Source organism: Polistes dominula, unplaced genomic scaffold (genome assembly GCF_049000335.1).
Source record: "Polistes dominula isolate Pdom_NZ unplaced genomic scaffold, Pdom_raw_medaka scaffold_35, whole genome shotgun sequence".
Lineage (NCBI taxonomy): Eukaryota > Metazoa > Arthropoda > Insecta > Hymenoptera > Vespidae > Polistes > Polistes dominula.
In genome coordinates, this window is record NW_028300968.1 from 3,092,273 (window position 1) to 3,119,057 (window position 26,785).

General features: G+C 30.1%; 2 protein-coding genes across 10 annotated transcripts in view; one reads left to right on the forward strand and one right to left on the reverse strand.

Moving 5' to 3' along the window:
* Positions 1-11,700, forward strand: part of LOC107070033 (uncharacterized) — a 41,323-nt gene extending 29,623 nt beyond the window's left edge. For 4 of the 8 annotated variants that reach the window (XM_089173273.1, XM_015327862.2, XM_015327861.2 and 1 more), the window contains 8 exons: positions 4,176-4,436; positions 5,411-5,482; positions 8,515-8,695; positions 10,197-10,331; positions 10,411-10,562; positions 10,621-10,984; positions 11,091-11,280; positions 11,369-11,700. In XM_089173273.1, the coding sequence (XP_089029399.1) occupies positions 4,176-4,436; positions 5,411-5,482; positions 8,515-8,695; positions 10,197-10,331; positions 10,411-10,562; positions 10,621-10,984; positions 11,091-11,280; positions 11,369-11,526 (1,513 nt within the window). In that variant the 3' untranslated portion in view covers positions 11,527-11,700. Of the gene's footprint in view, positions 1-880; positions 972-1,037; positions 1,684-1,779; positions 1,973-4,175; positions 4,437-5,410; positions 5,483-8,514; positions 8,696-10,196; positions 10,332-10,410; positions 10,563-10,620; positions 10,985-11,090; positions 11,281-11,368 lie in introns of those variants that run through there. The other 4 variants (XM_015327858.2, XM_015327863.2, XM_015327864.2 and 1 more) reach the window with 4 other exon arrangements.
* Positions 11,701-11,937: 237 nt separating this feature from the next.
* The window catches only part of SLO2 (slowpoke 2), a 103,392-nt gene continuing 88,544 nt past the window's right edge, over positions 11,938-26,785 (reverse strand). Inside the window, exons 16-23 of one of the 2 annotated variants that reach the window (XM_015327841.2) lie at positions 22,988-23,093; positions 22,656-22,783; positions 22,187-22,438; positions 21,482-21,653; positions 19,681-19,866; positions 19,238-19,369; positions 17,487-17,600; positions 11,938-16,697 (exon numbers count right to left, since the gene is read on the reverse strand). In XM_015327841.2, the coding sequence (XP_015183327.2) occupies positions 15,786-16,697; positions 17,487-17,600; positions 19,238-19,369; positions 19,681-19,866; positions 21,482-21,653; positions 22,187-22,438; positions 22,656-22,783; positions 22,988-23,093 (2,002 nt within the window). In that variant the 3' untranslated portion in view covers positions 11,938-15,785. The remainder of the gene's footprint in view (positions 16,698-17,486; positions 17,601-19,237; positions 19,370-19,680; positions 19,867-21,481; positions 21,654-22,186; positions 22,439-22,655; positions 22,784-22,987; positions 23,094-26,785) is intronic. The other variant, XM_015327844.2, reaches the window with a different exon arrangement.

Below are 26,785 nucleotides of genomic sequence, written 5' to 3' on the forward strand. Positions count from 1 at the left end.
AATTAAAAGTGCACTTTTATCAATATTAATGGTGAACATTAAATGATCTGCCATAAGATGATAAGATAATATGATTTCTCGTCATGAAAGAAATAAAAAAAGAAAAGAAAATAAAATAAGAAAAAGGATGAATCGTTTCCGAGCGTATCAGCTTAGAAATTTTCCTTCTCGCGATCTTCGTCCGATATTCTCGAAGCGGAACGTTCGAGTCAGGTGCAACTGCGCTGTGCAACTGCACGCTGTGCAACTGCAAATCGCACGTGCTCCGAAATGAGAGATTGGTGGACAACAGTGTGTGCGTGTGTTTTCTGTTCATCGTGAGAGAATATAACGTGTGTACAAGAAGAAGATACGACACGACGAAATATCGTGCTGTTCCAGAGCAGTGATTCCGGTCAGCAGGAATAGCGGTACTCGTTCGGCCGTGTGTGTCTTCGTCTCGAATTATCTCTTTGCCTTCCCGCGGTGAACACACTTAAAAGCGTATTGCGCATGCGCTTTCTGTCGCGAAAGCGGAAGAACTTATAAACTATTATCACGAATTGCTAAAACTATAATCTCTCATTATTCTTCTTTTTGTTTTATTTTAACCCATTGACTGCCAAACATATTTAGAGCATCTTGTCCTGTGGGTGTCAAGGTTTTTGTTTTAAAGAATACATGTAAAATTTTGACATTTATAATATTACTGTAATTTATTTTTAACTCAAATGAGCCATTTGTAATTAATTTAATATTGCAATACACACACTACGCGATATCTCGATACAATTCTTATCCTTGTTATAATCCTGTGAGCACATTGTTAAAGATGCATTGATTGCAATGATTTTCTCGCGAACTTATCGAACAGACCGACTCTTCTTTCCTAAAGGATTCTGAATCGTCTCGAACTTACGAATGCGATCGGTGAAAGAACATTGCATGCAAACACCAGCACAGTGTTGTTTGGAACATCGTCGAGCTAGGAGGTACGGTTTAGTGTAGTATAGTATTTTCTCGTTGCAGCTGGTATCATCTAGAGAGTTAGTTACTCGTTCAGTATAGTCATGTGCTGTTGCTGCTGTTATACTGTTGCTGTTGCTGTTGCTATTGCTGTTGCTGCTGCTTCTGCTGCTGCAGCACCGAGTAACGGCTAATTGGCCACCTTTCCTCTCTCTTTCTCTTTCTTCGTGTGCGAGAACGAGATAGAAAGAGAAAGAGAAAGAGAAAAAGAAAGAGAAAAAGAAAAAGAAAAAGAAGAGAGAATAATCCCTCTCTCCTTTCCATTCTACCATCTCTCTCTCTCTCCCTCTCTGTCTCTATCTCTCTCTTTCTCTTTCTTTCTTTCTTCACGACGCCTTCTCCCTCAGTAAGCCGGTCGACTCGTGCCAGTTTTGTTCGTCCTGTCGCGCGGGTTAAACCGAGTGCAGAATCGAAGTTGTGGACTTGAAGCCGAGTTAAGTCGGCGCCTATATAAACCTTGCTACGGATCCTCAATAAACCCCACGTTTTTCACATTACAAATCTAAATTATGGATCCTCCGTGTTATCCTTCTCTTCTCCATCCACCTCTTCGTCTTTCTCATCCTCATCCTCATCACGTCCTTGTTCTTCCTTTTCTTCGTGAATTTTAGAATTAACTAAGATATTTTTCTAGTATTTTTGTTATTATTGTTGTTCATCTTCACCTACGTTCTACCCGTAAGTTATCATTTTTATCTTATATTATCGTTATATTTTAATTTGTTGTTATTTCTTATTAATAAATTCGTTTTATCGTTTGGATTTTGTTTAACTTTTTCATACAAATTTCGTATGACGAATCGATCTATGATCTTTACGACAATCTATCGAGCTATCGACCTCGAATAGTCGACGCGTGACCGCAACTTTTTTATCGATCATCTTTAAATCATACACGAGGAGGATGCATTTCAAGTCAAGGTTAACATCGTTGCGAACACGCATTGCTGCTTAAACAAACTATAAGGTGACTTTTTTTTTTTGCAAATGAGAAGCAAAACAGACTTCATCATCTTGTTTTTCTTTTTATTTTTATTTTTATTTATCTTCTTCTTCTTCTTCTTCTTCCTCTTCTTCTTTTTCTTCTGAGAGTTAGTATGAATATTACTTTCTTTCTATGGAACACTTTCCAATATATTTACGATGCTGAGATGATGGATTTCTCACGAAAGTCGTTAAGTCAAACATATTTTTGTTTTGTTTTGTTATTTTTTTTTTCTTTTTTTTTTTTTTCTGAAAAAGAAACTTTCTGCATTGACCCTAAACCAATTTAGGATCGGAAATGTTTAGATTTATTTCTATACAAGTTTTAATGGATTCTACGAATACGAATTGAAAGTTTACTTTAATACTTTTGATGAAAAACCAACAAAGTTATCTTCGGAAAAACCATTTCGAAAGAACAGGAAGATGTTGTGCCATGAAAACTGCGAAACGATTTATTTCGATTTACGATTTCCTTAGAGAACGAACTCGTGAACTTACAGTGTTTTTTTTTCGAGTTTAAAAAAATTAATTGAGACGAAGGATAATAACAATTTTATAAAAAAAAAATACTAATTAACTAGTTAAGCATGTTTGACGACTATATCCGTCATGGAGATGTGACATGTGTTATGACGTCTATATTTGTCATACGTAAAAGTTCGTTTTAATTTGATGTTTAAATGGTTACTTTGGCGAAAACTAAATAATATTCGTAAATTTTAATATGTTTTTTAAATGCTTAGAGGTAAAAAAAAATCTCAAGAATAAATTTTTAACTTCTATAAATATTCGATTATTTTTTCTCTAATTTTTCCGTTTATTATGTATAAATATATGTTCATATTAAGAAACTGTGTGTACATTACTAGCAAAATTGTTCATTTTCAAAAATAAAGTCGTCTTTTTGATCCAATATTTTAACAGCGCCACTTACTCTGTGTTTGACGACTATATCCGTCATCGCTTGATTATCGCGACACACACCGGAGCGAACTCTGCTCACAGATCGTCACACTTAACTGGTTAATTGGAAAATTACGAACACCCACGAGACTTTCCAAAATTACAGAAAAAAAAAACCAGAGACTAAACCTAATCGATTTTAATTGTCACTTTGTAACAAGGAAAAAAACTCCTCGTGTGCCGATAATTTAACGAGCCAACTATTACTAATTCACTGTTATACGAATAGTTTCAATTCTAGCGATCTAATTGGTCGAAGATAATCCCAAGTTTTGTGCATTTAACTTTCCTCGAGAGAGAAAAAAATTTCTTTCTCATATGGTCATCCGAGTATGTGAATATCCTCTCTAATACGTGCGTGCGTCTATATGTGTCTGTGTGTGTATATACTTACCTTCATTTATATGTATCTGTTAGCCTCGAGTACGTAACAACGTTCTAAACCGCTTTGCACCACGTACTGACCTTCGGTCACGGAACGGAAATAATCGTAGATACATTTTTCTCATCTCATACCTTTCCTAAGATAAGATAAGATTACTCGTCAAACATTACCTTCTCTTTCTACGAAACTCTTTCAAATTATCTCACCTATATTATTGACATCACAAAAAATCCCCACATACTTTGTTTTAAATGTTATGTTAATTAGATTGTTTAAAGGTGAACAAAAATAGCTAAGAATCATCTGATAATCACATTATCAATACCTGTATGGAAAGATATTAACAATATTAATGAATAAATGTTTAAATTTATTTCTGTATAGGTTTTAATAAAATCTACGAATATGAATTGCAAATTTATTTGAAACTTTTGATGAAACATCAACAAAACTATCTTTAGAAAAACATATAATACAAATTATTATATTTTATTTATTGAAAGTGATATGTTAATGATTTCATTGTTAAATAGAACCACTAAAACATAAATTTTTATTCCCAAATAAAAAAAAGGAAAAAGAATATACATATAAATGAATTTTACTAATACAAATTAAAATTTTATTTGAAATTTTTGATAAAAAAAACCAACAAAGTTATCTTTTCAGAAAAATAATAATACAAATTGTTATATTTTATTTATTGAAAATAATATACTAATGATTTCATCGTTAAATGCGACTACATAAAAATAAATTTTTACACCATAAAAAGAGGGAAAAAGACTACACATATAGGAATGAGTTTCATACAATTATTTGAATTAAATTTCAGGTCTCCACGCGTAGGAGGACCCCTCTCGCAATCGTTAGCAATGATTCCACCGACTATGCATGGTCACGAGTTCAACCAACCCTTGTCGAGGGTTGTTATGGTCCGTAAAACGGATCAGAGAACTTTCAGTAAGGGTAGACGTGGTGGTGAACCTCTCTTGGAAACCGTAACCAGGGAAACCGTCGAATTGTTCAACGGTGGCAGAGCTGAAAGAAAATATACTTCTGAAACTAGAGATATCGTAACGCCAAAGTCAAACAGGTTGGTAATAAGTACAAAAAAATATTCATTTCAATTTATTTTTCTTAGAAATAAATTATATTATTGCGAAAGAAAAAGAATTATACAAATAGATATAGGATGGTACGATGAAGATTCACGTAGGAAATAAAAAAACAACAACAGGAAAAAAAAAGTTATATTATATAAGAAAAGGAATAGTCGGTAAATTATCATAAATCAAAAAACCGGAACGATGTGTCGTGTTATATTTTCTAGAAAAAAATAATTCCCTTAGAAAAATAGAAAATAGTAAAAAATAATAAACAACGTTAGATGATGAGTTAGCATGTATTTATAATAATATATGTAATAATCGTTATCATAAAACCTACTATACTATATATATATATTGCTCGATAATAATCGCATTGTGAGAAACGTCGGTGGTAACACACATGCACGAAATTTCATTTTAGAAGTTACTTCTATGTGTATATATCCTAGTACCGGAAACTCGTTACATGCGTTTCAGTAGGCAAAGATTTATACGTCGTAAAGTTGTAGTCGGTAATTTTACGTTATATCCTTTTTCCCCCCTTTAGAATTGTGTGTATCTATGTGTGTGTGTATAGAGATATATCACGATGAGGATAGAGATGAGAGATAGAGAGGATGGTGAGATTTGAGAAAGAAAATGTGAGAGAAAGAGAAAAAGAAGAAGAGAGAGAAACTATGACTCGATTTGCGCATGTGTGCGTTTCGTTGTCAATTGCAGGACGTATCTTTCATTACACAGTTGAAATATACATATCCTCTTACTGTTAGTATGTCGTATTTTGAATAAAATTTATTACAAAATTGTCTCACTCTCTCTTTTTCTTTCTCTTCTTCATACAATTCTTATGTATTCTAGACAACATAGTGTGTAACTTATTTTATTTTACTTTATTTTTGTTCAAAATGATGATAGTTTGTGTACATCGTAAATCTTCCCTTACTTCCTTGCCCTATAGTATGCCCTCGCTCAGCGTCAGTGGAACGAAAAAGAAGGTGGTCGGTTTTGTCGACCAGCTGTCGCCCGAAAGGTACACACTCAAACACACCTCTATGCGATGGTGCAGAATTGCAGTCAAGTCAAATTCCAATTTCCAGTGAAGCGAGAAAGTATATGAATGATTTATAGCACTAGATAATGAATCTTACACCTACCCTCAACCCCTCACCTCCTTCCCCTCAACTGTTTGCATCCTAGCAAGGAAAACGCTTCTCGCTGAAATCACTCAAATCGGTAATGGTGATTTATTTTAATTATGTTCATTAATTTAATTATGTAGTATAAGCGTTATATTTATTTTATTTTATTTTTAATTTTTTTTTGCAACACTTAAAGTGACAGCTGAAAATTTCTCTTTTAAAACATATTATAATATTTTCTATTGTACGAATCGTTTAAACTAAATGCAATCATTTTCAAATTTATTGATCATTAATATTATCACTCTTTTCTAAGTATCATAATATATGCTTTCGTAATATTTAAATAACAAGTAAGAGAACACTTTCCCTTTTCAATGTATCATTACTTCGATTTGTTTTATTTCTCAAATATTTACTTATTGACATAAGAGACTTCTCATGAATCGAACGTAACTCTCCTACGTAATGTACAGTTCTTGTTTATGTCGTTTTAACGAAAGGAAATTTTTCAATGTAATAAAATGCAGCTTCGTTTTGTTCCCACGACCGTCTGAAGACCGTGTGAGACAACGTTCGTTTGTTTACAAGAACCACCGTATTCAAACTGGTTCGTTTATTTATACATACGTCTCTCAAAGATCGTTCTATGTAAACGAGTATTAAAAAGATAGAAGATCGAATTAACTTCTATAATAAAAAAAAAAAAAAAAAAAAAAAAAAAACATTTAATCGTTGCACGTGTGTTTAGAAAATTCTAACACGAGAATTTAAACTAATTGATTTGAAAAAAAAAAATAATTAAGATAATTATTGGCCCGCGTGCATTATTTAAAAAAAAATATAGAACTTTCGAAATAATTTGTACATTTAATTAAATTTTTATAAGGAATATTAATAAAATAATAAAACATTGTCTATGGTTTCGATCGGGGTGGGTCGATGAACTAGCGCGAAAGGAAGGAGAGGGAAAAGGGAAAAGGGAAAAAGGGGGGAAGGTCTTCGGATACGACCATGACCGTGGTCATGACGTGGTTAGAGTGCTACGAAGAATGAAGGAAGAAAGGAAGAAAGGAAGGAAGGAGGAAGTAAAAGCGTTGATCGTAAAACCGTGTGTTGAACAACACGGACTTTAGGAGAGTTTAGCGAGACTTCTCGTAATTCTCGACGGAACGACGTGTCTCCACCTCCTTCACCTCCTTCACCTTCCCTCAATCCCTTCCTCTTGCTAGTTCTTGTCGTACATTGAAATTTTCAGCTTTCTCTTTGCTTCTTTGAAACATAAAAAAAACATTACGAACATTATCTACGGATTGAATTACCGATCATATTTTATTATTTATTGGTGACGGTAAAAGATCAAAGATGATGTTTTTATTTTTTTATTTTACGTATTTTACGTAACAAACATTTATATGTATAAATATATATATATATATTTGTTATAAAATTATGGAATGATTTTTAACCCTTTGCATAATCTAAATAAAACAGGCATTTAATTTAAATCTGTTTCTACAATTGCATATATTTAAATATATTATTATAATATATTTTTATAATTATATTATATTATATAATATTATTTTGATATTTACAATATTACATTTATTATATTATATTAAATATACAATATTTTTGAGTTAAATTAAATTACAAATAAAACATATAAAAATATTGCAAACTATAAAGAAAAAATATAATTGTTAATGCAAAGGGGTTTTTAAAAGATAAAATTCTTGTTTTTTTTTTTTTAAATAGAATATATTCATATATTATGTTTGAACATATATGTATATATATATACATATATATGTGTGTGTATTTAGATAGATTAAACGTGTAGGATGGAAGATCGAGTTGTAAATAGAAGCACAGTGTTCAGCTTGGGCGATTAGCTGTTAGCCGGAAAATAGATTAGAAGTACTATTAGATAGTGCATTAGATATACTACTCGTCATGAATTGCTTAGACCCATTCCGCATGTCGTAATGACTACTTGTACGATTCACAAGATCAAGATCGGACCGACCTCGTATACTTTCTTCTTCCATCATTTGCTTGTTTCTTTTTCTTATTATTATTCCTCTTTATCTTCTTCTTCTTCTTCTTCTTCTTCTTCTTCTTCTTCTTCTATGCTTCCATTTCATACGTTCTAATGCTTACTATATTTCTCGCTCTCATTACCTTTCATTCATACATTTTTCGATCTTCTTAGAAGAATTTCTCTTCCTCATATTTAGGACGATCGTAAAATGATGATGATGATGATGATGCAAGTAGGTATGCAGCATCTTTTAGCTTAAGCACTGATTTTTCTTAAATATATAAATAAACTCGTTTATAAAGTATTATTATTATTATTATTATTATGTTGTATTTTATATATATATATTATTTTGTATGGTTGTTAAATGTATACATATATTGAATTGGCAACTAAGTTCCTGCAATTTTAAAGAATTTTTTAATAATTTATTTTATAATATAATTTAACTTTTATTTATTATTTTTATTATATAATATTATTAATATATAATATATAATATTAATAAATATTATTATATATAATTATATATAAATAAATTAATAAATTTAATTTATTTATTATTTTTCCAACAAAAATTGCTAACCAAATATATGTATATATAAATCTAAAAAATTGTTATGAAAGATTTGTGTTTAAAAAAAATCGTACCAATGTGTTATAAATTTTCACGCTTTATTGAATTACAAATTCAAAAAGCTTCTCTCGCACATTACTTACAACTCTGCTTTGCCTAGAAAAATGAAAGAAAAAAAAAATCAAATTATATATGTACTGTCTAATTATTTAAACAGTAGTACTACTGTGTAAAAATTGAAAGAGACTCTTTGTCAGAGTTTCTTTCGTCTGCCATGTCATTATCGATTTATTTTTCAGGTCGAGGACAGAATCGGTTAGATCTAAATCACCTTTGACTGCGTCACCAGCATCTCCAGGACCACTTTCAAATTCATTACACGGCAGTTTTCACGGTAGTTTAGGAAGCGATGGCATGTCTTGCAGTAGTGCAAGGTCTTCATCTGCTTCACCTGATTCTGCTAGATATTCCTCTTCACAGGTACAATATTAATCGTCACTTTGATCAAAATTAGATTCCAAATCGTTCGATAACGACCTTTTTTCAACGTGAAATGATATGACCATTTTTAGGACAATTAATTTCCAATTGTAAATGTTACTATGGTCAACGATAAGAAAATATTAAATTTGATTTAGGCAAATTTCAAAATAAACAATTAAATATAATATAATTTAAAAGCAAAATATATAAATCGTTTTATAAGAACCTTTTTCAGATAAAATTATATTCCAATCATTTTATTTATTTTGAATTTGAACGAGATTTCAAACATCACTTTAAACATGACTTCAAACATCTTTTCATTCAAACGTGGGTATTAAAACATTGATAAATATGACAAGTAGAAAATTTCTGACAGGATTAAAAAATGATTTTTAGATCTTTTTACCTTTCATCAAGTTGGATTATTACTATACGATATCGAATTGATCTGCACAAATGATTAATCTCAAATCACATTTTTCCGGTCAACTACTCTCTTACTTAGGTGAACGGGAGAGTAGTAAACGTTTATAATCATCTCGATTACAGGACGTTTCAATCATCCTATTCGTTGAGCTACTTTTATGTGAATACCTTAGCTTACACTCACATTAATACAAATCCGTGTCGTTGTAAAATCATATTTGTTTATGAAGATCATTTTATTTTTCATACAACTGTATCTAATTTTAAATAGTTTGTATTTAATTTCTTTTCTATTCGTTGTAATAATTTTGTTTGAGATTAATGCAAAATTTAAACTTTATTATATTATAAAATTAAATTAATAATTTGTACGATTATTTTTTTGTTAATTTCAAGTAATTTCAATCATCTCGTTTTTATTTACAAGTAGTGTGATGTGATATCGTTTAGAAAAATATCGATAGATATATCGATTAAGAAAAGAAAATCATTATCGTTTGTTATCGATCAAACGTTTAAAACGTTAATAACTTCTTTACAATTTTATATCGTATAAAAGTAGTACGAGTCATATAAAAGACATCCTTGATTTCTTTCCGACGTGCTGTCTGTCTGCGATCTGAAAACGTGACGCATCTCGAAACATTTCATTCTATAAGTGTGAGAAATCTAGTTTGAAACACGTGTGTGGAAAATCTGAATAGAATATCAACAAGAAAAGAATACATTAATTTCTCAAAGGCGTGACCAATCAATTAAAAAAAAAAAATATATTTCTTATTCGTTAGAATGATGGGAAATCGTTGCAACCTGTTAGCATTATTTTGTTCCCTCTTACTTTACTTAAAAAAAAAAAATAAGTTATTTAATTATAAATAATTCTAATTATTGCCGATGTGTAATTTCTAAAAATATCAGAACCAATTGCATACACACACACACACACACCCATATAATTAAAATTTTATTCTGAAATAATATGATAATAATAATTAATCATCATATTCCACAAATAAAAAAAGAAATCGATCATTAGATTATTCAGTAATGTTCTCTATCTATTTTATAGATAACAAAGACTGACACGCGTAAACCATCTGTGCGTAGATCAGGACCACCAAAGGAATTCATCAATATGTGCTTGGAGACACACAATTATTATCGGATTCGACATGGTGTACCACCTTTGCGACTTAGCAAACAGGTGATTATCGATTAATAATCATCCCAATAATACAAAAACAAAATCTATTAAGATAATTAACAATTATTTATATTAACAGTTATGCAAGACCAGCCAAGATTGGGCAAATATTTTAGCAGCTAGGGGTAGATTAGAACATAGGGCTAACATAGATTATGGTGAAAATCTTTATTGTATGTGGAGTTCCAATCCAAAGACAGTTGTTGGTGGTGATGAGCCTGTAAACGAATGGTACGTTTTTATTACAAACAAACCCTAACGAAGGGATTCAAATATTAATATTATTTAGGTATGCTGAGGAAGCTTTACATCAGTATGGAAAGGAACCCACTACTTTAAAAACCGGTCATTTTACTCAAGTAGTATGGAGAGACAGTACTGAGTTAGGTGTTGGCATGGCAAGGAATAGAAACGGGGAAGTTTACGTTGTATGCAATTACAATCCAGCTGGTAACTTCTTAGGTAGCTTTACGGATAATGTTCTTACACCTGGTGGCACTAGTCCAAGCAAAAGGATATCCTTTTCAAAAAGTCAATATACATTAGACGAACAGGCCTGGCAACAAGAGGCCTTGTTAGTTCACAACGAATACAGAAGGAGGCATCGTGTACCTGACTTGAGGTTAAGTCCTGAATTAACAGCAGCTGCTAAGGTACCGTTGTTTACGTTCTTTGCGTTTTTGTTGTATAATTCACAAGACATTTCATTTCATTGATATATGGGGAATTTTGTTGTTGTTCTTATTTGGATTGATCTAGGCATGGGCCAATACGCTGTTGAATACAAATAAACTGATACCGCAATCTTCCTCACCTTATGGAGAAAATATTTACTCAATGCAATGTTCCGATCCAAAATTGGTAGTATCAGCACGTGAAGTTGTATCTAAATGGTATTCTGAGAAAAAGGAACATAAGTTTGGTACGGAACCGAAGGTTCTTAATACCTGTACGTATGCCATAAATTATACAATAATAATGTAAGTAATATTAATGATTGTTTTTGTAAATTGAAAAATATTTCTATTTTTCTTTAGGTCATTTCACACAAATCGTATGGAAAAACACGACTGAAATGGGTATAGCTATGGCAAAAAGGGATGGAACGTGCGTTGTTGTTGCGTGTTATCACCCAAGGGGTAATATCGTTGGACAGTTTACGGAAAACGTTCCTAAACCTGTAAAGAACGTCTAGTCCGAATTTGTCGGAAAAAAAAGAACAAAAAATTCTGTCGATAATGTATTTAAGGGCTGTATTTATATATATATATATACACATCGTGCATAGAGAGACGACAATACGCATAATTTATGTATATAACACACGCGTGTGCATATACGTAGAATAAACATTCCACGTAAACTATTATTTCTTCGTCCCTTCTTTTTTTTTTGTTTGATTAATTTTTTTTTTCGTTTATTTTATTAATTTTTTTTACAATTTACCAGAGAAAGAAAATATAGGAAAAAAAATTAATTGAATTGGTCGTCACCATATCCGACACGAACGCTTCGTTGTTTGTTTGTTTGTTTGTTGATTTTTTTGTTGTTGTCCATTGCTTTATAATAATTTATTCATAATAAATTTACATGGGTATCACTCGCATAAATTGCACGTATCTATATTTATATTTATTTTTAATTTACATTATTTTTCTTTGTATTTTTTTGTTTGTTTGTTTGTTTTTTTTGTTTCCATTTATTATTTTACATTACGTACATCAGTTTACAATGTTGTGTTCTGTTTTTTTTTTTTTTTAATGGTCGAAGAAATGTTTAATCAGTTGAATTTAAAATTATCAGAATACTTTTGACTTTTTTCAAATATACCTAAATTTATTATTTTTTACTTCTGTACTTTCTTTATCTCTCTCTCTCTCTCTCTCTCTTTCTTCCTCATTTCTTTTTTTTTTTTAAGTGAAAACAAGATTTGTGCGATGCTCGGTACGTTCGGCGAAAAAAGAATTTATGCGTTGCTTTTTATGTAAGAAAAAGAAACAAATGTTTATGAAATAGACCACCCCTCAATGAAGTTAAAAATATTAAAGTTTAACCCTTAAAATTTACCCTAAGTTCCTCGAAAGGAAAAACGAGTATTGGGTTTGCAAAATGTACAAAGTTCAAAAAGGAATAATTTTATTTCCACCGATTATTATTTTTCACAATTTTCATTTTATTCAATTTTATTCAAACCTTTTTATACGAAACTTTTTTTAGATCATAGAAAAATTACTTTCTTTCAAAAAAATACTTAACCCTCACACAGATGATATAATATACTTAAACGTTCTACATATAAAACAAAAACATATATACATACATACATAGACAAGATTACAGAGTTAATCTTCATTGTTTTTAAATTAAGATGATTCATAGTTTCTTTTTCTTTTTTCAAATTCTTTTTTAACCCTTTCATGACTGAAAACTCATATAAGGGTCATCTATACAAAGGTCCTGACCCACATAAGAGTTCATATATCACACGACGAGACGTACGTATGAACAAATTTATACGTCAAACCATGCCCTAATTGAAAGGGTTAATATGTTAACACCAATCACCTAAATTTTACCGAGCGAATATTGTAAGAAAAAGCGAATAAGGAGATAAAGAGAAAGAGAGATTGATAGATAGACAGAGATAATAACAATTTTCATAAAGTTTTTTTGTAATTGTTTTTTTTTTTTTTCATTACTTCAACGTCAAAAAATTTCTACCAAATCACAAAATTCGTTCGCCGATCTAAAATAAAATTCCGAATTAATAATTCCTGAAATATTGTAATTGTTTTCCTGTTGTCTTCTTTTTTTTTTTTTTAATTAGACGACGAATCAATGAATGAATATAAAATAATATTATTTTATTCGTATGACATTTGTAAAAAGACAAGAAGAAGATTTGTAGAAAGAGAAGTGAGTTGTACAAAGCAAAGGCTTGCTGATTTAATAGTCAGTTTTGATTATTTTTCTTTTTTTTTTTTTAAATCGCAAAAGATATAATCACTCGAACGTAGCAAATCATCATCATCATCATTAATCATCAACTGTTGACGAATTAATTTTTGGCTTGATTTTGAATAAAGTCTCGTGCGTTTATTTATTGGCATAAGAAGAAGAGGGGGTTAGTTTTTAAAGCAATTTACCAAGCAAATATATATATATATATATATATGTATATGTAAAATACGTATTTGCTAAAGTATGACGATATTTTTGGTCGAAAAAACGTGTGTAAATTGGTCAACGAACGATCGCGCATATATATTTTATTATTATAATAATTTGGCTCAAAACGTCACTAAAAAACTCGTGGCGCCAAGAAAAAATGTCACTAAATCATTGATTTTTCGTTAAAAGACAAAAATTTTGGAAATTTCAATGTCTGAGATAACTAAACTAATCAAAAATGGATTGTCCAAATTAATTAGGATCATCCTTGCTTTCTTTTATTTCTTTTTTTGTTTTTTTTTCGTATTTTTTTTTTTTAATCGGCTAATTCTAAATCATTTTTTTTCATCTTCTCGTTAAAGGACGAGTGTCCACGCTTAATATAAATGTTAACTGCAATATATTACTTTTTTTTCTGGGTTACTTTTTTTTTGGGTTCCAACTAATAGAAGATAAGAAGAAAGATTTTTTTAGAGGGGGGATTGTTCCTTTTTAAATGATTGAATAATTTTTTTTCCTTTTTTTTTTCCTACTTGCACATTATAATTAGATCATTCGGAATCGTTCGCGCAATTAATTTCGAATCGAATTCGAAAATAGAAACGTGACATTTTTTTTTTTTTAGTTCTATTTCGAATCCTTTTTTTCTATTCTTTTTTTATTTTTTTTTTAATGTTAAACTTTAAATGTTTACGTATTCTTAATAAGTATCTAGTTTCACTCCTACTCTCATGGTTTTTGTTCATTCGTTTTGGTATACGCATATTAAGTACGATGACGTTTTTTTTCGAGTGTCATTTTTCGACTGATATGATTAGTATGGTCATAGTTTTCTTTACTTTTTTTTCATTTTCTTTTTCTTTTTTTTTTAATATTTATAATCACATATACATATATACTTTTTTTTATATTTATAATATATATATATATATATATATTTTTTCTTTCGTATTTATATATATATATATAGTATTCTTTTTTTTGTATTACTTTTGTATATTTTCACCTTAAATTCTGCTAGTATAAAATTATTAGGAATTTTGCTAAAAGGGGGAGAAAGGGGAAATATATTTTACGTTCGTACGTTTCCTTTAGTCGAGAACAAGTTTACCAAATTTGTTGATCAGTTCATATTATCTAATTTGAATTCTTTTTTTTTTTTTATTTTGTCCAACTTTATATTCAAATTCTTTTTATATAACTCTCGTAATTAGACAAAAAATTATAAATCTCACTCGTAATAGAATTATCAACGATCTTATCGAAATATTCACTTCTTTTTTTACTTTCATTTGAAACTTTTTACTTTCACTTTCACTGTCTCTTTATAAAAAAAAAAAAAAAAAAATTCCAAATTAGATATTTGTCACCGATCGAGACCTTTTCAAATGATTAATAGAATAAACCGCGTGTTTTTAATATTTGTTGGTTGGTTCTTTCTGGTTAGGAATCTCACTTATTTTATTATGTATCATTTGTTTTAAAACGTCACGTTGACCCACCCCTCCCCCTCCCCATTTACGATTGACGAAAAGATCAATCACTTTGCTTGCTACGCGAACGAGTAGGAGAACGACTTGGCTTGTGAGTAGATCAATTTGTTTGATGATGACAGTAGTAGTAGTAAATCGTTCAGAAAAATGTCTTCAATTTATATACATATTGTTATGTTGAACACACATAGAATATTAATTATTTGAATGAAAAGATTTAAAGTTTACTCCTTTCGTCGTAATACTTTCGCCTTTGTTGTTTTATTTTTGTCAATAAATTAAAAAGAAAAAATAGAAAAAATTATCAAACGAATTGAAATAGAAAAATAAATCACAACGATAGATAAAAAGGTAACGCATACGAAAGTATAATATATCACAGTTTGTAAATCGTTAGGGTAGTTAAAAAAAAAACTGTAAGGAAATAATATTACTGCTGCATCATAAGAGTATCATCTACTTGAGGGTGGGGGTTCGTCTAACAATAAATTCTATTTGGATTAAGGATAAACGATGGTAAAAGGCGCAATGCGGTGGTTTTGCACATTTTCCATCGAAATTCCATGCACGATCGTGTTGTATGCATGGGTAGTCAGGGGGTCAGGATTGTAGTGATGAATCAGATGGTTGGGGAGGGGGAGATATCACCGTTTGATGATTACGAAGAAGCACGCTACCGCTCGTTTAAAACGACTTGTACGATTACTAATATATACCTAAATATGTGGGAACGCTAGAGCCATTTGTTTCGCACTACGCCGGATAGTCTGCGTCCCCACATAAGGTTATATCATACTATCGTTCCCTGTATGTGCTGTGGATCTTGCGTTGCTTGAATTTGCGGTGATTGGGGTGATTGCACCATGGGACTTTGAAGATTAGATGGATCGTACAGACCACCTAAGGAACTGCACAGTCCTGTACCCAATGAAGGTCCAAATCCAAGACCCATACTCGGCATTGATGGTAAACCAACATCGAGTATTCCCGTATTACTTGCACCTACACCCCCACCACCCATAGAACCTTCCTCCGGTGGAGTAACTTCCAAACCGATAGATCCGTTGAGCGCTATCTTTATAGGGTTGTGATTGGTGGGATGTGGTAAAGCACCCAATCCGATGTCCTCCAAGCTGCTTTTTCTCCTCGAAACGGTGAGTCCTTGTCTCAAAGAGTTGCTACGTCTCAATAGGATGTCATCGACTACTCTCAAGGAATTCGAACGTCCTCTAAGTGTACCGGCTACTGTAGGACTGTCGGGAAGAGACAAAGAGTTCGATTTTGTTGTACCTAATGGGGGTGGTCTGGCCAAGCCAATGGCCGAACCTCGACGGCTACCACCCGGACAACCACCGGGAAATCCAGCTGCCGAGGCGACCGCTGCGTTCATCTGCGAGACTAATTGTGCCGAGCAAAAGCTGATGTTGCTCTTACGCCTTGAGTTGTGACGCTCGAAGGTCTTCTGTGCCGAAAATGGACTAGGCCTGACCAAATAAACTATGTCACCTTCCTCCAACTTTAAATCGCAGCTAGGGTTGATGATTACGTAGGACAGGCTGTTGCGTTTTTCTGATACGTCGTCGTAATCGGCTACAGGTAGATTCAAGGATTCCATTCGGGAACGCACCAGGTTGGCGATTTCTGCCCTCTCGATTTGTTGAGCGTGATTGTCCCTTGCCTCGTCACCCAGGCTCACCGAATACTAATTTAAAAAGATCAAAAAACGTATGATTATTAATTTGTATTATTATTATTATTATTCTTTTTATGTATTAGGGGGACTGGAAAGTTAGATTGTTAATATTTCGTTATTATTTATCAACATAATTGTATAACTTCAAAGTGTTTGAATGTAATGTAAAAATTACTTTCCGGTTCCCATAATATTGTAAAAGAAGATAATTAAAAAATAAGTGATCCGTGCTAGAAATACTTCGACCGGTAACCGACATTGCCCTTTCTGTTTCATCGATTACCGTTCCTAATCTTATTATCAATGTTATATAAAACAAACTTTATTCATTTTGCAGGTTAAATTCGTTTTAAGCGATTGTTCGTGCATACAATCCCCATTTTATGTGCACCATTTAAATAATACGAGACAGACAGACAAACAGACAGGCAGACAGAGCGACAAAGTGTGACAAAGAGCTGTAGTACAAGGACAAATTAATTAAAATACGACAAATAATAATAATAATAATAATAATAATAATAATAATAATAATAATAATAATAATAATAATTAGAATAAAAATATAACAAGGTAATAGAGATAAATTACATTATGCATAGAGTTTTACAGTTTGAGTGTAAAAAGAGTGAGAGATAGAGATAGAGAGTGCAACAAAAAAAAAAAAGAAATTAGAGAAAAATTTCAAACGATGATCGTAAATTTTTTTAATAGACCAAAATTGTCAGTTTTTTTTTTTTTTTTTTAAGGAACAAAGAACAACGAACAGGCAATTTTCTCTCGACACACTGTACTCACAGCTGAGGTACCCTTGTCACGGGTTGAACAATTTGCAAGGCACGATGCAGCCGCCGAATGACGCACCTTGTACGTCACGCCGACGCCGGCGTCGCTCTCTGCGTCTGAGTCGCCCTGTCAAAATGACAAGCAACAAGAACTACTACTCATTTTACTGAACCAAATGATATGCAATCGTTAACATTTTTTTTTTTTCGTAATATTCTCATCACAACCCTCATTCGAGCCCGTTCAACTCTATATTTCTGCCTTGGTTGTGAGTCTTTTTTGAAGTGAAAATTTTTTTACCATGGGGGGATGATTTGAAAAACAGATGCGACGAAAAAGCGACAAGTAGCGATAAATAAAACAAACAAACTCGATGAAACGAAAAGAACGACTATGTTGGTAAGAAGAGAGAAAGAGGCAAACATATATTGATATATAGGATTTAGCTTAGGAGAGAATGAAATAGAATTTGTATTAATTATAAGATTAAAGTTAATTTTTTATCATTATTTTTAAAAACATTACATCTGTAAGAATGCAACTCTCCAGGCACACTTTGAAAATGTTGCTTGCGAGCGCCACCTGTTGGAATTCAAATTTTTTTCAACTCAAACTATTTATACATGCGTGTATTACGGGTTGCCTATCTTTTAAGCAGAAAAAAATTCTGTCCCAACAGATGTCGCTCGCAAGCAACATTTTCAATGTGTATCTGGAGGGTTGCATCTTTACAGGCGCGAATTTTTCTAATTATTTAAATAAATAATTAGAAAAAAATAATATTATAATAATATTATTTAATAAATTATTTTATTCCTGATACTATACACTTGTCTCATTCTTTCGAAACTTGCTTTTTTTTTGAAGGTTTCACTTCCGACTTGTTGTTTCACTTCTTCTAATTGTTTACGTATTATTTGATCATTAGATTAATTATTAATTTTTAATCCTTATAATAAATTTATTTAAATTTAAATTTAATAATTATATACTATTATATATTTTTATTTATTTGTTAAATTTAATATGTTATAGTTCGTGTAAAGATAAAACTACTATAAAATATGACATCTTTGTTTTATTGATCGTATACCTCTATCTTGATTAACGATCTATCCACGTTTTTTCTTTTTTTATAATCTTCAAAGCTTTACAACTACATCGAGACTGCCGTAGTTCGACGTTATCCGTTCCGCTAATATCTCAATGCAGAAAAACTAAACAATATATATATATATATATCGACAGAATAAAGCACACTAAATAATCATACTAGTTTCTATAACACGATGCAGGATTTTTCGTTGATAATAAAAATAATAATAATAATTATTATAATAAAAAATAAAAAAAATAAAAAATAAGGTTGGACAAATCGGAGGACGTGCTTCGAATCAAGATGCGAGGTTACAATCGCATTATAATTTAACTATTGTCATTTTTTCCATCATATTCTTAACTTTTGATTTCTATTTTCGAAAAATTGCATAAAATAAGATAGGGTTAAATAGAATCGGGATTCAATCGGGAGAACTAGATATATATATAGTGAAGAGAGAGAGAGAGAGAGAGAGAGAGAGAGAGAGAGAGATAAAGAGAACGATAGATCACGATCATGCTTTACTCACAGCTGCCATTTAACAAATTTTCACTCATGTTATTCGAATGGTTTACGAATACCATCGAACATACTAATATATAAATTCTATCTTACTTTTCTATCCTAATGGGATAAAAAACCAAATGATTTTGTTTGTACTCACGTGCGAAGTATCCGATACGGTTGTGTCCTGAGTTCTGTAAATTCCAATAGGAATTTCACAAGTTGTAGAACAAAGTTTTTGATAAAGTCTTCCATAGGTTCGTATCCACATATCGTCCTTTGTTATTCTCATCTGTAAAAAAATGTTTAATAAGTTAAATCGAATTTTTAATTGATGTTGTTTGTCTCGATGATGTTTTATTTAACCCTTTCGTTATCGTATTTCGTATTATTTATATAATTATATATTGTTGTAAGTAGAATTAATTCAATACGATTTATTAAAATTTAAAAGATACTCTAAAATTAAATTATAAAATCTTCTTGCATTCTTAGCAATGATAAGATTCTCTTCTCACATATGTCGATTATAGTCATCGTTCATAATGAAAGTGTTAATCGAGAAAATCGATTTAACAATATAACAATTCTGTTGATACTAACCGACGTGAGAAATCCAGATCCAGGTGCTTGATCAACTCCGAGTAACAATCTTACAAAGGTTATTACATAATCCTTGACAAAAGCTTGATACAACAGTGTGTCGAGCATGGATGCACTGAATACGCTGCCAGCGGCAAATGGTAATCGAAACATGTACGATATGTGGGATCCTCTCTCCTTTTCTCTCTGTTTATAAAATACATATATATACATATATATAAATACCATGATTTGTTTTTTTTTCTTTTGATTTTTTTTTTCGTAATTACAAATAACTTTCAACAATTGATCGATAACTTCTTTTTTCATCCATTTTTTACTCTCTACGGACCACACATCAAATTTTCTATTAAAAAAACTATAAAATATATTCGTGTTTCTTCTTTCTTTCCCCACGTGCATATTCGTTTTTTCATATATTTATTTTTTAAACAAATAATATTATAATCGTAGACTATAGTTGAAAGATAAAAAAATCATTTAATATCCCGTAGAATTAAATTCACGTTAAGCGTATACTACGTTAAATTTTAAAACAATAAATATACATAAATAATAATAATAATAAACTTATTAATTAGAAACGTGTGAGTATTAACACACGTTTTGATAGTGTAAAATTTTGTACACGCGATCAAAATACGATCGGTGTATAGTTTTCTTACTAAAATCTTCGTAATATTATAATAAATAATAAATATTATAGAATAATATGACACACACATATATTTGATGCAATGTATCATGCTTTTTATATCTACTAAGTTTTTACGGAAGTATATTAGAAGAAGTATAAATATATCACTTGCTAGGGAAAAACTACTAAGCGTTCTAGTGATCTCGAGGCACTAATCATGTTAATTTAAGTTAATTTAAATTAATAGTTTTTTTGTTCAATGATTAATTGTTTTCCTTCTATTTTTATTTTTGCTTCTTTTTTTTTTTTGAAAAAATCTGACCTTCGTGACTAGTGCGTTAAGACCTTAACAATTAAATTATGCTTTCTAAATATAATTATCTAGCAAAATAACTATCTATCAGCGATGCTCTAGCACTGCCAATGTCAAAAAATAAAAATTTTCTTAGCACGTTCTCATCGTTTTCGTTTGAACATTATCGAAATTTAAATTTTATTCTAGATTTTTTTTCTCTTACTTTCCTTTTTTTTTTGTAACTTTGTCCTTTTTAGAAAAAAAAAAAAAAAAACAATTTCTGCGTGAAATATGAACAAAACAAAATATTAAATAAAAATAAAATAGGTCAGGAAAATATTTTATGCGAAAGTGCAGGATTTTTAAAACAGAAACACTTTGCATAAAAAAACCATTTTTCCTTTCTTAGAACGAAGCTAATTACATTTTTAATTATGTTTGTTTTTTCTTAAAATCTGTCACGTCGCCCATAGACGATTTTATATTTTTATCCGAAGTGTTTAAAAATAGAAATGTTCTTCCTTTCTTTTCGTTACGATAATGAAAAACGTACTACGCGTATTAAAGTCGATTTATTTTTTAAACGAGTAATTAAAATTGTCACACAGGTTAATAGTTCAAACATTTTAATTATAAACCTTGTAATAGCTTAATGTACAAAACAAAAATTTGAAAATTTTAATTAGAAGAATAACTCTTTACTTTTTCTATTTTTTTCTTTTTCTGTACGAGAACGATGAGTACGAGGTGTGTAATGATCAGTGATAAAAAATAGGATATATATCTTTAACAATCAATGGATCGGTCAATCCAACAATAATTCAATCAATTATCAATCAGAGGTCAGAGAGTGAGTGATATCGTGTTACCGGAGAGCCCATCGGAGGCTCATTGTGGTAGTTGTCACCGGAACTAGCACTGAGGAGTACCTTTTCCATTTTGCTGAGATGAAGAGCATATTTGTCATGTGCCCTAAACTGCATGAAACGCATGTTGCTCGATTGGGACAATTCTGTTATGCTCTTTATGCTTGGAAAGAATCTGAAACCAAAAACAATCAAAAGAAAACGTTTATTATAAAACATACTTCTTTTTCTTTAGAATGGGGGTGATTTGAAAAAGAAATATTGCAATCTTTAAAAATTTACTTTTCATATAATGAATATTATTTTAAACATATGCATAAATAATTATAAAATTAAAGTTAAATTTTTGTTATTATTTATAAAAATACTGCGCCTATTTGAATGCAACTCTTCAGACACATTTCGAAAATGTTGCTTGTGAGCGACATCTGTCGGGACGGAAATTTTTTTCAGCTCTAACTATTTATACACGCGTGTATTACGGATTGCCTATCTTTTGGGTAGAAAAAAATTCTGTCCCAACAGATGTCGTTCTCAAGCAACATTTTCAAAGTGTGTCTGTAGGGTTGCATATCTACAGGCAAACATTTTTTTAATTATTTAAATAAATAATTATAGAATAATATTATATAATTTCCAAACTTTCTTTTTTTAAACTTTGTTGTTTCTTTCATTGAATGAAAATAATATTATAATAAAAATACCGACTTGAACATCGTTTGAACCGCAACGATGGTATTGCAATCGGCTAATGTATCTTCTTCAGCAGAATTGCTTAATTCTTTGTTGACTACGACGACATTTTCCGCTAATGTGATGCCAGCACGAAGTAAATCGTCCAAACAATCGATTGAACCCAACATCCAATAGACCAATGGGAAATACGATACAGCATCCAAGAAAGCTATTTCCGGTCTTCTTTCCAACAGTAGAATTATCGGATTTAAAGATGTTTTAGATCTATAATACACGTAACACGTAATATTTTGTAATAATGATTTCATTTCAAAGAATTGTTTGGAATTACTGCGAAACATAATTTATAGAACATTCGATGTAAAATAAAATGATTTTACGAGTAAGTAAAATGTTACTTTTGCGATTAAATTGAAAACACGTCAAAACGATTAATCAAATTGTTTTAATGTATACTTTCTAAAGAAAAGTTATATTTTACCTGAAATGAGCTCGTAGAGGAATTATAAAGTTGTAAATTCCATTACTCGCATAATCGGCAGCTAGAATGATCGTTTTGTTCTGCCAATTATATTCCTTAGCGTTTCTATAGGTGCAATGTTCGCAAACCTGTACGAGAATGTGAGTGCATCGAAAAACATTTAATTACTTGTACGAATTTATATATTATGTGTTTTATTTCAACAAATAATTACGATGATATTTATAATATTATTCCACGTAAATGAAATCATTTGTAATTATTTGTATAATTTCTAATGTTGAAATAGAATTAAATGAATTTAGTGAGAATAATATTAATAATAATGATACCTGAGCTAATTGAAGACAGCAAAGGGGTTTTTTTTCTTTCAAAAGGTAACACAATGTAGGTGAAACTCCGATAAAAGGTGATACAGGTGGAAAACCTTTGACTATCCTGTAACAATTATCGATGATCGATTAAATTTCTTTTTCGATTTTACTTTTAATGTGAGAATGTCGTGTTTTCTTAATCTTTACGTTCTCGTAAAGAAAATGTTCAACGTTGACGACGATAATTTTGTGATAGATGTCTCACGAGAATAAAAAGTTCACATATGTTAAAACAAAATCATCGTATCTTCAATATTCTCGACAATTTTCAATTATTTTTATCAAATAAAAAAAAAACCTTTGTTAGTTAGAGTTGAGCATAAATTTATTATTTCTGTAATAAAAACTATTACTATTATATAAGTATAAGTATTAGACAAAATTATTTAGTTAATACTTTCGTGTATTAAAGGCACTAAAGTGCATTCTAAAAAAGAAATTTATAAAAAAAGCAAAGAAGGTAATAATAATTAGAATTTTTTAAAAAAGATGCATTGAAAGATTGGAAAAAGCCAAATATAATTAAACCTTATCGGTCATAAATCACGTGGGAAGTTACTTACAAATAAAAATATTTTTTTAATAATTGATATATGCAATAATTAATGATTTTATATATTTGTAATATTCTTCAAAATATAAATAAATCATTTCTAATAAATAATAAATTATTCTTATAACATTCACCAATTTTTGTTGCCTATTTGTTTCTTTTTTAATTAATTCAAATCATTAATATAAAAACCTGACGACCGATAAGGATTAAGGTAAACACGTGTAAAGGTTTTTAATCATCTATGATCTAAATTAAAAATATATATAATAACATTCAATAATTTATATATATATATATTCGTCAAAAAATGAATTAACAAAAACGTATGAGTATATGAAGGAAAATAAAATAAAACTATAAACTCACCCTTTAAATCTGTAGTCAAACGTAGTAAGAAGTAGAAGTGGAAGTAGAAGAAGAAGAAGTCGTGCGGCAAGATAGACGCAGTGTGCACAAAGATGATGCAGGAAAGAAGACAGCAAAAATATCCACGAGGATTTTTATAGGGTGTCAGGCAGGACAGCGCATCGAACAGCATATACGACGGGCACATGCTCGGTGTGCCGTGAATTGGAACAGGTATTTGAGATACATACATTGAAAAACATGACAGAGAACACATCGAACCGATCTAACGTGAAAACTTACATAATTATATAATTATGAATTTTCATAGCTAATCTATAGAATATTTAATATTTATCTTTTATCTTAACATTTTGACTACCATCTTTGATCACATATGATAGAGTGTGGATTTTTTTGTGAGACCATGGTGGTCATTAGTTATTTGGATAGTTTGAAAATTTTAAAATTATATATTTCATTTATATAATAATATATTTAATATTAAATTATTTATTGTATTATTATATTTAATATTATTAATAATATATTTATATAATAATATATTTAATTGTATTTAATTTAGTTTTTTATTGCAATAAAAAACATAATACTACAGTGAATATCCTAATTGACATACGTGATTTCTGAGTGGTAGTCGAAATGTTAACCCTTTGACTATGGCAAACATTGAGATGCACCGACGTAAGAATTCGAGAATGCATTTTCTTTGAAACATATTTCACACACAAAAAATAAAAAAAACTCAATTTTTATTTACAATAAAACAATGATAATTAATTCTTTATATATTAAACCGAATTTCTACTATGAATTTTAACAATTTTAATGAGAAACAACCTATAGGCACTTTTAGTGTCAAATGCATAATTTCTATGCGCCTATAGGCGCCCCCACAATAACCTAAAGGTAAACACTAAACATATTTAAATCTTGATGATTCAAAAAAATAAATATACGTATATGTATTGATTCATGCAAATAAAACTAACAATCAATGTGAGGAGAGTGTAACGCAAAATTCAAAGTGCAGAAAATGAGAATAGAAAAAAAAGTATAATGTGCTAGAAGAATTGACGATTAATAATACTTGCATTAATTATTTTGATTATATTTCATTTGGTAAATGGACACAACGGATACGATGTCCATGATAATACGATTATATTATCAAGTTAAGAGAAAATGAGAGAGTAAGAGAGAGAGTTAGAGAGAAAATTTTCACGACGTTTTGTGAGCAATCTCATCGTTAAACGTATTGCTCGTTTTTTTTTTTTTTCCTTACGATCGTATAATCCTTATATCTTAAGAGTTTTTTACTTAAGCTGCACTTTACGCGGTTCGATACGCGCGATAAAACGTGAAGATAAATATATTATGTGAAAAAGAGAAAGATAGATTGAGTGAAAGAGTGAGAAAAAGAGAGAGAGAGCGAGAGAGAGAGAGAGAGAGAGAGTGAAGATTTTTCTATAAGAAAATAAAAATATGAAAAAAAAATATATATAAGTATATACATTAGGGTGAGTCAAAAAAATCAATTATTTTTTTTTACAAGTGCCACGAAAAATGGGTTGCTAGACACCTTAAAACAATTCTCACCAAATATGAGCTCTTCATTTTAATAGGAAGATTCTCCGCATCGCAGTTTTTTATTTTTTTTTTCAATCCAATTGATTAAAATTCATACCTCATTATTTATTGATTGTACAGAAAAATGTTCTAAAAGAATTTTGTAGGAAATTTAATGCTTTACAAAAAAGGTATCTTATATTTTTTTCGTAAACCTCACCATTTGAATGATATTGAAGATTTAAGTTTGATTATTTTAAGACAAATTTCATTGTTGTTTATGAATTTTATAACTAACCACCGATTACATCCGGTCGTGAAAAGTTGGCATGGGAGACGTTGATTGGCTTCCTTTCTCGTAAAATCGAAAAATCTCAAAATCTGTATTGCGTAAAATAATAAAAATCCTATTTCTCATGACACAAACGTGGTGCCAATTTTTCACGACCGGATGTAATCGGTGGTCAGACGCGGTGCTACCAAATTTTTTTGTTTGCCCTTTGGTTTTTAATCGAAAGTTAGAACATCGATAACAAATTTAGCAACGTCGCGTCGTAATCGTTGATGCTTGAGATTTTTCGATTTTACGAGAAAGGAAGCTAATCAACGTCTCCCATGCCAATTTTTCACGAAAGAATGTAATCGGTGGTCAGTTATAAAATTCATAAACAAAAATGAAATTTGTCTTGAAATAATCAAACTTAAATCTTCAATATCATTCAAATGGTGAGGTTTACGGAAAAAATATAAGATACCTTTTTTGTAAAGCATTAAATTTCCTACAAAATTCTTTTAGAACATTTTTCTGTACAATCAATTAATGATGAGGTATTCATTTTATTCTATTGGACTGAGAAAAAAATAAAAAACTGCGATGCGGAGGATCTTCCTATTAAAATTAAGAGCTCATATTTGGTGAGAATTTTTTTAAGGTGTCTAGCAACCCATTTTTCCGTGGCACTTGTAAAAAAAAAATTGATTTTTTTGACCCACCCTAATATACGTACATACATATATGCATATATGCATATATTTATGTATAATAAGCAAGTATAGATAAAAGTATATACTATTTAAATTAATTTATATATATATATATATATATATATATATATATATATATATATATTTACATATATATTTATTATTTATATATTATATATAATATTAATATTATAATTATAATACACAAACTATATAATTAATAATTACATATATTAATAAATAAATATATATGTACTTAATGCACAAAAATTTGTGTGTGC